The following is a 16,572-nucleotide window of genomic DNA, read 5'->3' as shown; positions in this document are numbered from 1 at the left end:
TCACTTAGCGACATCCATTTGTTTAAAACAAGCACCGGACACTCTGTGCACAGTTAGCGATGCCAGTTTGTTTACGATCAGCGGCAGCCTCAGTTGTTGCGCTGCTGAACAGTGTTTTGATGACTGTCGGACCAAGTGGGAGGTGTATGTTAGATGTCACGGGCAACATCAAATATTCTGCCTTGCCAGGATGTCCTGTTCTTAATGCTCCCGCTTCCAACACCAATTTTCCGCCTCTGTGACTACCTCTGGAGGTGGGAAATTGGTGGAATAATTTGATCCCAGAATCCCACTTCTGGCGTGTTCGTAGTGGAGGTGAGACGTTACAGAGCCGTAAATTACGGTGGCCCTGAAGTGCAATGCACAACAACAAAACAGAAAACACAACAACAAATCAAAAAACACAAAAACAAATCAAGAAACACAACAACAAAACAGAAAACACAACAACAAATCAAGAAACACAACAACAAAACAGAAAACACAATGACAAATCAAAAAACACAACAACAAATCAAAAAATACAACAACACATCAGAAAACACAACGACAAATCAAAAAACGATTTCGTTTTTTTGATTTGTTGTTGTGTTTTCTGATTTGTTGTTGTGATTTGCACTTCAGGGCCACCGTAGTACATGTCCCGGCATGAAATGGCACTATGAAAAGGGCTGACTCGAATGTTATCTCAGAACCCCAGATTAAGTGCAATAAGCTCGACTATAAAAGTGTGTTTTAAGAAGAGATTTAAAAGATGTTATTGACTCAGCCAGCTTTATTTCTAGGCAGGTCATTCTAGCGATTTATTTTTATACACCTGGACTCCAGATCAAAAAAGAGACCTCAAACTACATACAATCTCATCTGAAAACTAAAGGGTTAGAAGTATAGCCAGCAGCCAGGCCATAACGTGCCATAAAAAAGGTTTCTTGTGGTCTTAGATTAAATATCATTGTGTGTTTAGCGGATATTAAAGGTTATAAATCTGGATTTGTGTCAGCTACAGTTTGCCTGTACGTTGTAGCGGAAGAGATGACAGGGGGGAGAGAAACAAAGAGAGAAGAGATAGAAAGATGTTTACCCTAATGCGACATCAGTGAAGCTGATGGCAGATCGACACAGGAGTCAACACGGTTCAGGCAAATTAACTCGCAATGGGCTCATCTTTATTCATCGCCTTGCTCGTCTTCCCCGCACACACACATACACAGACATACACACACACTCATATGAGAACGGAAAGACATTTTGTCTGGTATTGGTGCCATGATTATTATTGAGGATCATCACTTTTTATGATACAAGAAACAAAAAATTGTAATTATTTTCCACCATAACTGTCGTTCTAAATGAATAAATAAAAAAGATTGCTAATGTTCTAATGTCACACTTGGAAGATCCAATCCCGTTATCCTGGCAGTTTAATTTTCTCCATATTAAGATCACCTGTACTTTTGTAAATGGGAATTCAAGGCAAAATAATTGAATTCAAATAGTGTTAAATCTGGAGTTACACTGACTGTTTTTCATTTAGGATAAAATTGGTTGTTTTTCCCCTTTTATTTTCTATGTTTGATCCAGTAAAAGCGATGGTATTGAAAATGTGACTCTCAGAGGTAGAACTTATTTATGTTTTTTTATGTTTTGTATTTAGTCTGGTTTGCTTTCACAGTGCATACATGTGCAATAAAAAAAAGATTTGCAGAGGGGCGTGTATGAAGGCGGAAGCCTGGAAATATACTTGAAGTATTATTTCTTATTGGTTAGAAGGTTGCCAGTGGAAAATGTAAGCACGGAAAAAAATAAAGCAACATGGAGTGGAACGGAAAGTATCTCTGATTATACCACTCACCAGCCGTAACCCTGCTCTGGTGTTCCTGTCAACGGCGGCCCAGATGTCAAGCAAACATCGTCCAAGTCAGTCCTCTCCCAGTCATGTTGCAGTTTTTGCTCTGTGTACATCTCACAAAATGCCTGCACAGGTAGCCCACAATCTAGTTCATTTCCTGTAATTGGGTTGGATTCACAGTGCAATCGGACCGCACTAGGGCTCGTTTGGAAACGGACTGAGACCCCCTCTTGCAAGTAGTCCTGGACCGGTTGTTTTGGTCAGCACCAGAGTACAATTGGAGCGTTCAAATGAACCTTAACAAAGATTTAACCACCAGAGTTGATTGAAACAGACTAAACCTTGGGTTATGAAAGTGCCCATAGTTGCGCTGAGGAGCTCAGAATATTATGTTTTTTTTACAGGATCTGGTTTGTGCAAAGGGTTTATTTTGGGGAAAATATTTAAATGTAAAGAACCAACTGAAATTATGCCCATTCAGACAGAACCTGGCATTATTGTCAAATATTTAACTTCCTGACGGTCCTTGAATGGATCATGTATGACAAATCTTAGTAACGATATGGTAAAATGGACCTGCACTTATATAATGCTTTTCTAGTCGCTTTGCGACCACTCAAAGCGCTTTACACTAGAGACTGCGATCATTCACCCTTTCACACACACATTCATACTGGTGGCAGAGGCTACCCTAAACGGTGCCACCTGCCACTATTGGGAAATCATTCACAGACTGATGAACGCAGCATCGGGAGCAATTTGGGGTTCAGTATCTTGCTCAAGGATGTAGACATGTAGGCTGCCATGATCAGAGATTGGGGGGCAACCCACTCTACCAACTGAGCCACAGCCGCCCCGATATGGAAGCTTAAAATCGTAATGTTTCATCAAAATCACTTTATTCTTTGTAAAACGTTTACATGACACAATCACATCATCATTTAAATGACAATCTGACTATAACTGGACAACTGAAGTGCATGTAAACGTGTTAGTGTGACTAATGTCGCAGTTCTCCAACTCCGATTAAGACACCCAGAAAATGCGATTGGAATAGGATTCTAGCCAGCATGTATGACAAGACAACGCATGTGCACATGCTCCACCGCCGCGCTGGCGTATGACCCCAGAACAAAAACATTCAAGAAAGCCGGTTGCAGTAGCGTGTCAGCAGCGACGGCACAAAGTGTCGAACCAAAGACTGTTGTAGCCCTCCAACAGCATCCAGTGTTCTTGTCTGCCCCTCAAAATCACCATCCTTCTTGTTGTTCTTGTTGTTTGAAAATGCTGGTTTCCCGCCTTTCTCCACTTGTTTATTATGACGTAATAGGTCAACCGTAAAGGTAACCTGCTGAAACGACGCATATCGCCACCCAGTGTTGGGGAGGAGGACACGTTCCCGTCAGTTATTCTATTTTCTCAGTTGCATGTAAACTGGGACAAGGACAGAAGTCCAATTAGACGCAAAAATCTAATTTAAAACATAGCTCGATTAAACTGTGCATGTAAACGCAGTGATTGACATTTTTTGAGTTGTCCCTGCTTCTAGCCATGATTTTTGCTGTTTCCATAGAGCTACAGGTCTTGTATATTGCAGTTGAAAATGAGGCCATGGTGAGTGCCTCAAACAGCCTCTATGCTGCTGCAAGAATATCTTCGAAATAAACACTCAATTTTCTCCTTGTTTATGTCACACCGGTTTATGTGAGGGTGTAGATTTAAGGATGAGTTTCTTTATTTCAGATGAATTTCTTGCAGACTAGACCCTGCAGGTTGCACAGATCCCTCCCACAGTCGACAGAATGTAATTTATTTCTCAGCTCTGTTTTGTGAAAACCTATTTTATGTGAGAACCAATGGGGCACCAGTCAAGGATGGAAGGTTACATTGTCCAATAAAGCATCCTCACATGACTTTTTGTTTATGTGTTGACAGAGGAGCGTTTTCCGAGGTGGTCCTGGCCCAGGAGAAGCTGACGGGGCGGATGTTTGCGGTGAAGTGCATCCCTAAGAAGGCTCTGAAGGGGAAGGAGAGCAGCATCGAGAACGAGATCGCCGTGCTGAGGAAGTGAGTGCTGTTATAAAAACACACATGCACACACACATAAGCCTCCTAATTCCTGGTTACCGGGGCAACTGTGCATCTCCTCTTTCTTCCACATATCACGACCCTCCCCCCCAAAACCCCCCCACCCCCAGGTCACGATCCACAGCCCACCTACCTCACATACACACACACACACACACACACACACACATCACGACTGAAACTTCTGTCTGTCTGACACAAAACAGCTTCACAAAATTAACGACACGATTCCAGTCGTGAACTGGATACTGTTTCTTTCTTGGAATTTAAACCCCTTGTATCTCTTTTAAAAAGTCAAAAAAGACCAAAAACTGCTATTAAATGATATATTATTATATATTATTTTCCACTTTCACTGAGATAATTTTTTTAATCAACTTCAGTCCTGATCATTACCATAAAATATTCATTTATCTTCAGAATTTTAACCAGTTAAAAGCCGGTTTGTTTACATAATGCCATTGCTCTTATGAAAATTTTTTCCTGTATACTAAATGCGAGGGGGATTTTTTGTGAGATCACAGTCTGGGTTCTTTCAGTGATTAGCAACAGCATTTTTATTTTTGTGTAAAAAAAACTCTTGTTGCCCTTAGAGGACAAAAAACATTCCCTTCCTAAAACTGCATCTAATAATTTAGTTATTTTTTTTAAAGACAGATTGCTCCTGAAAATAACTAACTTAATATCAATTTATTTGTAATCTCTGATTTTGTTTAAATAATCCCACAGTTTCTTTTTAAAAATGCACAAAAATGTAATTATCTTCTGTATACTAAATTGTAGGAGATTTTTGACAGTCTGGGATATGTCAGTGATTAGCAACAACATTGATTTTAACGCATTGCATCAAACACTGCAGTGCTCCATAATAACCTGAGTGGATACCAGAAAAATAGTATGCACTGTATTTGCCCCATAGGGCAATCATGAGGAAATGGCTCAGTCTGGTGGAAAATAGTAAAAACTATTGAAAGCCTCATATAATAGAATGCATGATTTTGTGCAAAAATGGTTTCAGAAATAGTAGTTTCCATGAGTTTCAATGTGACTTTTTTGTCCTTAAGTATTTGAGTGCCTGTATTTTGACTAGGCTGTATATTATAGACCCATGATGGGAGCTGAGGTCAAATTTTAGGGGAAAAAAGAGGAAAGAAACTCACCTTTCAGAAATGTATGACATGTGCATCAACACAGTCAATATGATGGAAAAATTATAAAAATGTCCCAAGTGAGGCACAAGTCAGTAAGTATGAATGAGGCGGGTCTCACTCGCCGAAACACCCCTAATTTGAATATGAACCGTCTGGAGCAGACTTTTGACAGGACTTTTTTTTGTCCCTGTAGAAGAGCAGGGCCGTTTTCTCCCCTGAAAAAAGCCTGGTTACTGATTGGATAGAACGCTGAGCAAAATGTGACATAGTACTTGACGCCACAACAACATGCGCCATTTGTAAAAGCCGGAGAAGCAGTGTCCCCAACTTATCTACTTTGTTGCTATATTTAGCAACTTTGCAGACCCCCTTAGTGACTATTTTTCAAAAAAGCGACTGATGAAAAATCCAGCGACTTTTTCTGGTGTTATTAGAGACTTTTGGAGCGGCACAGTCCTCCTGCAGCAGTCTTTTCCAGCTGCAGAGCCGGAGGGGATGTTAACCCCTTAGCATCCAGTCTGCAAATTGCTAATAGGCTAACAGTTAGCTCTGTAGCAGTACAGTGTGTATGTGCTGCTGCTGCTGCTGCAGGAGGTGTTCACTTAGTGATCTCTGTTTGTTTACAACAAGCATTGGACACTCTGTGCACAGTTAGCAATGCCGGTTAATTTTCGATCACTATGTTTATGATCAGCGGAGATGCTGTGCATAATTAGCCATGCTGCTTTGTTTATATCAGCTGCTGACGTTGTGCACAGTTAGCGACGGCGGCCACAGTTGCGTCTCCCGTGTTTAATCCGTCACGTATGCGATCATGGATCATGGTCGAAATTGTCACTATGCAATTACGCGACAATCGAAAACCATACGTCACCTCCGGAGTCTCTAAATCCTTCTGGGGGCTAACTTGTAATGGAGAAATGCAGAGTGAGGGGACATTTGAGAGGGTGTGGCCTGAGACTTTCCCAGTCGCCACTCTTCCCCCTAAAGGAAACACGGCTATTGACTTCATTCAGGTCAGAGCACGCTCTGCATTGAAAGATTGAAAGAAGTCCATTTTGAAAAGTAACTATGAAACTTTAACAAAATCTGAGCATCACACACACAAAACAGCATATTTAGATAGTCATGATTCAACCTGCCAGTATATTTTATATGTAACAGCAGCTAAAAGTAATTTCACCATATAAGTTTTTTGGCATGAATTTGTGCCAGCAGAACCACAAAAACACAGAAGCCCTTTGTTTGTGTTTGTTCGAAGTGATTTCCTGCACTTGTGCTGCTGCAGGTGAGCAGATTTTAACTGGAGTTAATTAGCAACCATGTTTGTATACATCATGCAGTGTTAAACACAGATCCATGGGAATAACCAGAGGGTTAGGCAGCACAAACAGCTACTGACATGCAAGGGAGGTAAAGTGAGTATTTATCCATCTATTTCATACAGTCTATGATTTAATCCTGTGTGTGTGCTATGACAATACAGATGTATTATTCTATCAGATACATTTGTTGGTTCTGCTGCACTGTGTAATATATGGGAAAATGAGAATTGCCTGCAGTAATGAAGGAGAGACACAGACTTTTATACAGACAAATGAGTGTCATTACTGTAAACAAATGAGAGCATAAGTGAGCAGACTGGCAGTCTCTATCAGCCTGTGAGACACCAGCTCCGCTTTGGAGGGAAATCTGACGGATTACTTTACGGCACAAATCAGCAGCAGATTCAGATCCCTTACTGAAGAACTAACACCACACTGCAGAAGTCCTGCATTGAAAACTTACTACAGTAAAAGTACAAAAGTATCAGCATCAAACGTTTAGGTATCAAAAGTAAAAGTACTGGTTATGCAGAATGAATCCACTCAGATTGTTTTATACATTCTAAATATATTATTTGATCATTATTATCGGTTAATTTATGTAAGCAGCGTTTTAATTTTGTCCATCAGGGACTAATTTTAACTACTTAATGTACTGTTATGTGGTTTAATTTATAAACATGTATAATCATTAAATTGATCTTGTTTTGTTTTTTTAATCTTGACCTTAAATGTAAATGTTTGTAGTAGAGATGGGCATTTGGAAGAAACCTGCCAACTCCATTATCTATAACATTAACGATCAATTAATCGATTAATTGCTGCATGCATACATGGGCAAAATAAAAGAAATTTATACAGTACTATGCTAAGCCTGTTTTGGTAACGGACGCTTTTATTTTGAAAGGACGAAAAGAGACTTCATGTCAATTGTAAAACTAAAACAAGTGAGATTAAACTGTAAAGATAACGCCGAGGAGTTCAATGTTTTATGTTTTAGCCCCCAAAAAGGCATGAGGTTAGTTTTCACAGTAATCTTACATATTTAAGTATGTTTTATGTTTAAATAAGTTTTGGATAAAATCAAACCTAGTAATTAATGCTAGCAAGGTTTGATACAGTAAGCTAGTTTTGCTCAAATGAATACTCTTGTATTTATGTGTGTTTTATAATTGTTATTGCAAGTTTCAGTTTGCAAACTGTAGCTTTATCAAACTTAATTCTCAGCTCATTTGCTTATTGACGTATGGCTGCCAGTGATACTGATACACAGTCATAGAGAAAATAAAAATAAAAAAATACACAGATCGATTAAAAATTCCATGTGATTGACCAAATTCTTAACGACCATTAATTGATCATCAATTAATTATTCCTATCCCTAGTTTGTAGTAGAGTACAATATTTGCCTCTAAAATGTAGTGAAGTAAAGTAAAAATTCACATGGGTGGAAATGCCCAAGTAAAGTACAAGTACCTCAAAATTTTACTTAAGTACAGTACTTGAGTAAATGTACTTCGTTCCATACCACCACTACAAATCAGGAAGAGGATGATGTTCCCTCTCAGCAAGGTGGAAAAAATTAAAGAAATAACGAAGAAATTTTGAGAAATGTAGTTTTAATAGCCGTGTTTCCTTTAAGGGGAAGAGTGGCCACCGGTAAAGTCTCAGGCCACGCCCTCTCAAATGTCCCCTCACTCCATTACAAAAAGGCCCCCAGAGGGATTTAGAGACTCCGGAGGTGACGTATGGTTTTCGATTGTCGCGTAATGGCTTAACGACAGTTGGGACCGTGATCCGTGATCACATACACAACGGATTAAACACGGGAGACGCAACTGTGGCTGCCGCTAACTGTGCACAATGTCAGCAGCTGATCATAAACAAAGCAGTATGGCTAATTATGCACAGCGTCTCCACTGATCATCGTGATGTTAAATTAATCGGCATTGCTAACTGTGCACAGAGTGTCCGGTACTTGTTGTAAACAAACAGAGATCGTTAAATGAACACCTCCTGCACATTCACACTGTACTGCTACAAAGCTAACTGTTAGCCTTTTAGCAATTTGCAGACTAGACACTCAGGGCTTAACCCATTGAGGCCTGAAACGTGTGTAAAACCTCTGGGCGATTTTAAAATCAGCCCCTAAAACCTGAAGTTTTTCTGGAAATTCAACAGAAGTGTCAACGCTTCTACTAAATAATAAATTTTCAGCCTCTGTAGCAGATAGAAATGTAATTCAAAAAGGATTTGAGAGCTTATACAAATACTACAAAACGACGTAAACGCTTTCCAGGCTTCAATGGGTTAACAACCCCTCCGGCTCTGCAGCTGGGAGAGACTGCTGCAGGAGGACTGTGCCGCTTTGACTCGTTCTTACTCTTCTTAACGAGCCCCCGGTCCCCGCGGCTCATTAAGAGTAAGAACGAGTCTCCAAAAGTCTCCAATAACAGCAGAAAAAGTCACTGGATTTGTCGCCAGTCTCTTTTTTGGAAAATAGTTGCTAGGTGGGTCTGAAAAGTTGCTAAATTTAGCAACAAAGGCGCTAGGTTGCTAACACTGCTTTTACAAATGGCTTGTGTTGTTGTCACGTAGAGTACAACGTCACATCCTGCTTAGCGTTCTATCCAATCAGTAACCAGACTCTCTTCAGGGGAGAAAAATGGCCCTGCTCTTCTACAGGGGCAAAAAAAGTCCCGTCAAAAGACCACTCAGGACGCAGGCTCATATTCAAATTAGGGGCGTTTCAGCGAGTGAGACCCGCCTCATGCCAGGTATTGGATGGTAGTGGAAACAGCCTTTTTATGGAGGAATAAAAACCCTCACAGTTGACATTTCTTCCTCATTTCCCATAGTGCAACATTTTGTAAGATTTTACTTCATGAAGACCAAATAATAAATTGATTTTGTTTTTATTTTCATTTATTTCATTGTATTATTTCAGCTACGTCAAATCTAATTTTATTTGTTAAATTTATCAGATAATAAGTAAATAAAAAGGCCACACAGCTCCATCTGTGCAGCAGTAACAGATGACACATGCAAGAGAAATCCATGAATGAGAACAGCCATCTGAAGCATGAAGCCATTAATGTAAGAGAGGGTTTTTCTGAATGCACCCTGCCTCTCCTCTGCCATTACCCTCTCTTCATTATCTCAGGCGGGGCTTCAATGCACACACATTATCCCTTTTAAACCAACACACCTGTGTCTGTGCGCTTGTGTGTGTGTATGAGTCACGTCTCAGCTCTGCGGCTCATCGCCCGCCTGCCGCCGCACAAGCCGCACGCTCCATAATAGGTGTTAGATGCTCACCTGCTCACCTGCTGTGAATTCCTGCATGTGTGTGTATTCGTGTGTATGTGTGTGTGAGAGAGAAAGAGACAGAGGAAAGAGAGAGAGAGAGAGAGAGACCAGGGGGAATTACCTCTGTTCACAATGCAAAAGATGATTAACCCACACACCCACACACAAAAATCAATCGTGTTTCTACAAGGTATGAAGTGTTAGGATAACGAATGTACACACACACACACACACACACACACACACACACACACACAAGGATGGAAACACCCTCATCACAGAGCCGTAACCATGGAGAAATCTGACAGAGATGAACAGAAGATGGAAATGGGTTTTAGGCGAAAACGTCCCCCTGTGAATGGAGGGCTGTTAGTTTGAATCCCTCAACAATTTCTGCTTCATTCTCAACTTTGTAAATAGTTGTTTTTGTAAAAATATTCACACATTGATTTGGTCTGATTTGACTTGGCTTGACTTGAAAAAAGTCCAGTCAAAATTTAGCAATTTGCTAGAAAATCATGAGAAGAATCTTTTTTTTCAACATGCATCCAGACACAACAATTTCACCTGAAGGTCAATTTTAGTAGCTGAAGCTTTGAATCGTATCACATAATCTTGGCAAAAAACTGTGCAAAAAATAAATAATAAATAACATTGAAATTTCAACACCGACATTTCCATGACAACTGGGCTTACTGCGGATGAAGATCATGTTATGTGATCAAAAGCTCCAGAAAAGCTCTTAAATGGACCTGGAGGAGTCTGGATATTTTAGTCTGGATTATAATGCCATATGAGGTTAAAAAATGCTTTCAGTTTCACAGTAATCATCAGGATTAAAAGTCATTTAGTTGATTTAATGTGTTATTGTGAGATGTCAGACATGTTGCAGCTCTGATAGAAAATGTTTTGTCCTTGCAGGATCAAGCATGAGAACATCGTGGCGCTAGAGGACATCTACGAGAGCCCAGACCACCTCTACCTGATCATGCAGCTGTGAGTTGAACTTTTTATGCTCTTTTTGTTGTTTTGTTTTTGGGAGTGTTGATCAATATAGCTGGGGAAAAACAGCCCACAAAATGATCCGTATCCATCCATTATATTTGAGAGAAGGCCGATATCTCAAACACTCTGCAAGTCACACCGAAACAATCTAGAGTGATAAATAGCACTACAGGCAAAAGGGAAAAAAAATTGTATTTTCAGTTTTGGTGAACAGAGAGTCTTTGGTACAACCTGGAGGTATGGGGTTTGGAATAAATGGGCATTAGGAGAATGGTCTATTGCAAAGGTCTCAAACTACAGAACCAGGGGGCCAGATCCACCTCAAGGATTTCATGAGCTCCTCCACATGTTAAGAATTTAATATTAAATCTGGCCAGCAAGCTACTTTGTCATTTTTTATTTATTTTTTTAACCATTTTTGATTTTACCCCAGTCGTTTATTTTACAGTTATAAATTCATTTCCTATGAAGGCTGTAACACTGGAGCCTGAAAATGCACTGCAAAAACCAACTGACAAAAAATAAGAAATAAGTCAATAGATTAGGCAAATACATGCTCAAAACAAGTAAAATTATCTGCCAGTGCAGTAAGTAAAGTTTTCTTTGTAAGAATTCATTAAATAAGTAAAAATATCTAGGCACTGGAAAAACCAATGATACCTTGAAATAAATCCATATACTTATTTTGATCAATTGTGGCTTGAACAGCCCAACTGTAGTAACATTAAAATAAGCCAGAAATACTTGAAAGTGGCATGTTTTGGTGGTAGAAATGTTCTCAATTGGAGAAAATATTTTAGGTAAAAACTCACCATATTCAACAGTTGAATAGCTTGAAAAGCATGAAAAAGCTCACAATGCCAATCCTAAAAACAAGTCTTTCAACAATAAGATAATTAAATAAGCACATAAAAATAAAACTAATAATTAAATAAGCACATAAAACTATGGTCAGTAGGTAAATTATACTTAAAATAATATAATTAAGATGCTATTGCTAGATATAAGAAGAAAATACTTGGTAAGCTTCATGTTTTTTGCATTGTGTGCTTTTTATCCACATACTTGTCAACATGCTGATGCTATGAGCAGCAGCTTTGATTTAATGTGGGGCTTCTAACACATAAAAAAGGCTTTCTGAACCTGAAAGCAGGTGCATGTGGAATGTGAAGGTTTTAGTGACTGCTTCCTGACTTATTTATCAGGAGAAAGTTGTGGGTCTGCAGGCATTTTTCTACTAAACACGCAGAGCAGCATGACTCAGCTGTAAAGTGTTCAAGTGGTCCCACTGCCAGGCCTGTGGCCCCCAGATTAGTTGACTTTGAGACACTGTGGATGATGATAAGCTGCTTTCTTACTGCATGATGGGCAGTGTACACTGCAAAATAGGTGTGTCTAAAAACAAGATAAAAACACTAAATCTGAGGAAATGATCTTGCTGTACGGACAGATAATTTCCCTTCATAAATTAAGATTATTAAATCTAGAGATAAGCATGTTGAACGCTTAAAATAAGAAATTAACTCTTAAAACAAGATAAATTAAAGCTGCAAGCAGCGATGAACTGGCCCAAGCAGAGTGCACTGACAATTATTTGTTTCTTACCAAGATAAAAAAAACTTTAGATTTAGAAGTGTTAGATAATTTATCTTGTTTTAAGAGTTAATTTCTTATTTTAATTGTTCAACGTGCTTATTTCTAGATTTAGTAATTTTAATTTAAGAAATCTTGTCAAGTGAAATTATCTGTCCATGCAGCAAGATCATTTCCCTCAGATTTAGTGTTTTTATCTTGTTTTTAGACACACCTTTTTTGCAGTGTATGACACAGCGTTGTTGGAGCCTGACCCCTAGAAGAAGGGGTTAAAGTGGGCAAGAATGAGTGCTTTGGCACATTGATTATTAATAAATCTGATTGCCAGATTGTAATATTTAATTTTTTCATCTTTACAGAGGATATTAAGACCATAAGAGCAATTTGTCAGCTGATAAAATCAGAGTTAAAATTTCTTATTTAATACTGACCCTAATAGTTGACAGTAGAGCTTTACTGATATGAAATGGAATTTATTTTAACCTTGATACTTTTACTGATTTTAGAGAGGTAAAAGTTTTTTTTTAGCTGGAATGTAAATAGACCTTTTATTATGTGGATTGTGCATCGATTTTTCACCACTCTGCAAATGTACCCAGAAAGCTACTTTCTCAAACATTGAACTTTATTGAATAATATTTAACATTCAGTATGTTTACATAGCACTTGAAAAACAACCCGAATTATTTCCTTAATCTGACTATAATAACTGAAGTGCATGCAGACGTGTTGGTCAGTTGTTAGGACACCCAGATAATTCAGTTATTCATTCATTCATTACCATTAACCGATTATCCACATTCGGGTCGCGGGTCACTGGAGCCGATCCCAGCTGACATTGGGCGAGAGGAAGTGTTCATCCTGGACAGGTCGCCAGACTATCGCAGGGCTGACACATAGAGACAGACAATCACACTCTCATTCACACCTACGGGCAATTTAGAGTCACCAGTTAAACCTAAGTGTATGTTTTTAGACTGTGGGAGGAAGCCGGAGTACCTGGTGAGAACCCATGCTGACATGGGGAGAACATGCAAACTCCACACAGAAGAGCCACTGAACTGGTGACCCTTTTGCTGTGAGGCCAGAGTGCTAGCCACTACACCACCGTGTAGCCCACACCCAGATAATGCGATTGGAATTGGATTTTCGCCGGCATGTATGACAAGACAACGTATGTGCGCATGCTCCACCCCCCGAGCTGGCGTATAACAAAAACATCCAAGAAAGCCGGTCGCATAAGCTGATTGCACTTTAGCCGGTCGCATTAGCTGGTTGCAGATTAGCTGGTTGCACATAAGCCGGTCGCAGTAGCTTGTCACATTAGCCGGTCACATTAGCCGGTCGCATTAGCCGGTCACATTAGCCGGTCGCATTAGCCGGTTGCATTAGCCGGTCACATTAGCTGGTCGCATTAGCCGGTCACATTAGCCGGTCACATTAGCCGGTCGCCGGTCAGTAGCGACAGCACAGTGTTGAACTGAGGTCAACCAAAAAGGGGGCCATATCAACCTGCCGAAACGACCCATATCGCCACCCAGTGTTGAGGAGGAGGACACGTTCCCGTCAGTTATTCGATTTTCTCAGTTGCATGTAAACTGGGACAAGGACAGAAGTTAGAAGTTATTAGACGCCAATATTGATTTTAAGCATAGCTCGATTAAACTGTCCATCTGAACGCACTGATTGTTATATATTATTGAACATTATACAAAAAGTGTATTATATTGTCAGCCAGATTCCTAAAAGAATAAATAGGGAAAAAATAGCAAAATAAACATTATTTCTGTTCATTTTCAGTAAATTCAGACTATTTTAAAAAAAAAAAACATCGATAGCTAATAACAGTGAATATGGGACAGCATATACACTGATACTGATATGCCTTTGATAGGCCAATATGGGCCGATAATATCTGTCAACCGAATATCTGTCAACCGAATATCTGTCAGGCTCTGGGATTTGTTACATTTACAGTGTTTTAGAGTTATTCATAAAACACTAAACAAGAGCCAGAGATTCATAATACTCCATCTTTTTGTTTTCACACTTTTAATCTTATTCTTCTGCCCACCCACCCATCACCACACACTCATTTCCCTTCACATGCTCATTTTTCACTTCAATGACAGCTCTACTGAGACGACAATAACACACACACTGACACACACACACACACACACACACACACACACACACAAAGCCCACCCGTCCTCCCACACACACAAACACAGCACACAGCTACAAGGCTTTGATTACATCAGCAGCATCTTTGCTTTGATGGTCAGCTGGAGGGAAGCAGGACGGCCCGTGGTTCACCCGTGGGTGCCCCACTAACCTCCTGTGCAAGGTTGCTGCTGCTTACATAAGAGGAGGAGGAGTTGCTTTAGGTGTTTGGCACTTGTACTGGAAACATTTCAGTCCAGTTCAGGTGGAAGTTGTGGCTGCAGGTCAAGCAACTGTGGCTGTGTTTACGAACAGACAAGCCATTTATCAACTTGCATATGAAGCTTAATCAAAGCCAAGAGTTTTGATAATTTGAAAATATATATATATTTTTTTTAAACTAAAATTTGAAAATGAAAGTTTTTTTGAAACTGTTTAAAAGTAAGATCTGAATTTTAAAATAGAAAATCTTTACCTGAAAAAAAATAAATATCCAATATGAAATATGATATATATGCAATATGAAAATATGTATAAAAATAAAAAAACTGATTGAAATTATATTTAACCAAATAAAAACTTTTCGCTCGCCTATTTTTAAATTTTGAACACTTATACATATATATAGGACTACAACTAACGATTATTTTCATTATCGATTAATCTGTCCATTATTTAATCGATTAGTTGTTTGGTCAATAAAATGTATAAAAATATCAATCAGTGTTTCCCAAACCACAAGATGACGTCCTCAAATCTCTTGTTTTGTCCACAAACCAAAGAGATATTCAGTTTATTGTCATAAAGGAACAAAGAAACCAGAAATATTCACATTGAAATCAGAGAATTTGGACTTATTGTCTTTAAAAAAAACAGCTCAAACCAATTATTTGATTATCAAAATAGTTGACGATTAATTTAATAATTGATTATTGTTCGATCAATATATATATTATATTTTTTTCAAATTATCAAAACGTTTGGCCCTGATTTAGCTCCATACTCAATTGATCGTAACCCAGATTCCAAAAAAGTTTGAATGTTGTCAAAAACAAACTGATAAACTATAAACCTTTGTGTTATTTATATATATATATATATATATATATATATATATATGTATATATATATATATATATATATATATATATGTATATATATATATATATATATGTATATATATATATATATATGTATATATATATATATATATATATATATATTTTTTTTTTTTTTATATATATATATTCTGTTTTTATTTGTTTTACACAGCGTCCCAACTTCTTTGACCTTAATTACTTTATTTCTTACTTTGATTGATCCAGTGAACCACATTCTCTGTGATCTAGTTTTGGAGTTGTGTTTGTTAGAAGTTGCAGATTTTAGCCAGAATGAGTATTTACTTATTCTTTACAGTATAAGACAGAACTCTTATGATGATGGAGCAGTAAGCTATAAGCCCAACAAAGGTTTACAACAAATAGTGCATGATATCTTTTAAAAGAGAGATAAATCAAAGGAACTTTGGGCTCTGAAGACTTCCAGTGTTTAATAGTAACAACTGAGGAGGAAAACTGGCAAACATGTGAGTGTTAGTGGCAGAGTGTTGGGAACAGATCTACTGTAAACAGGTTTTCTGTGGTGTGGCTGTGCAGTTGTAATAATCTCAGAAATAGGTTGATTAGATTGTGCTCCTACAGAGGTTACTGTGACATAGTTATGTCAGACCTCATCTGATAATGGATGTTTTCACTGACATCATTGATATTTAATGGTATTTATGTTCAGCAGCTGTGACATTTTCAATCTAGCCTCAGGGCATTCATCTACAGAAAACAACAGTGTGTCTGCTGGAGAAGGCTTCCGGCGTTAGGAAAATTATTCTATGTTGATGAAGTCTTAAGGGACAATGCTGTTTTTATATACTGTGTGAATTATAAAGCAGGAGATTGGCAGTTTTGCTGAACAGCAGTTATTGTGGCAACAGGTGGTGTTTTAAAGAAAGTGTTAAATCACTTCTACAACCAGATTTATTGCCTCATTTCCACTGCATGGTTCAGCTTGACTTAACTCCTTTTTAGTACCA

The 16,572-nt window shown here is 38.5% G+C and overlaps 1 protein-coding gene across 1 annotated transcript in view; it reads left to right on the top strand.

Annotated features, from left to right (window-relative positions):
• camk1da (calcium/calmodulin-dependent protein kinase 1Da) overlaps positions 1–16,572 on the top strand; it is a 103,998-nt gene that overhangs the window by 42,560 nt on the left and 44,866 nt on the right. The window contains exons 2-3 of the mRNA XM_059325496.1: positions 3,785–3,916; positions 10,644–10,718. Of these exons, the coding sequence (XP_059181479.1) occupies positions 3,785–3,916; positions 10,644–10,718 (207 nt within the window). The remainder of the gene's footprint in view (positions 1–3,784; positions 3,917–10,643; positions 10,719–16,572) is intronic.

The sequence above is a fragment of the Centropristis striata genome, chromosome 22 (genome assembly GCF_030273125.1).
Source record: "Centropristis striata isolate RG_2023a ecotype Rhode Island chromosome 22, C.striata_1.0, whole genome shotgun sequence".
Classification (NCBI taxonomy): domain Eukaryota; kingdom Metazoa; phylum Chordata; class Actinopteri; order Perciformes; family Serranidae; genus Centropristis; species Centropristis striata.
The sequence above is the reverse complement of the archived record's forward strand: the minus strand, read 5'-3'. Positions and strand labels throughout refer to the sequence as shown.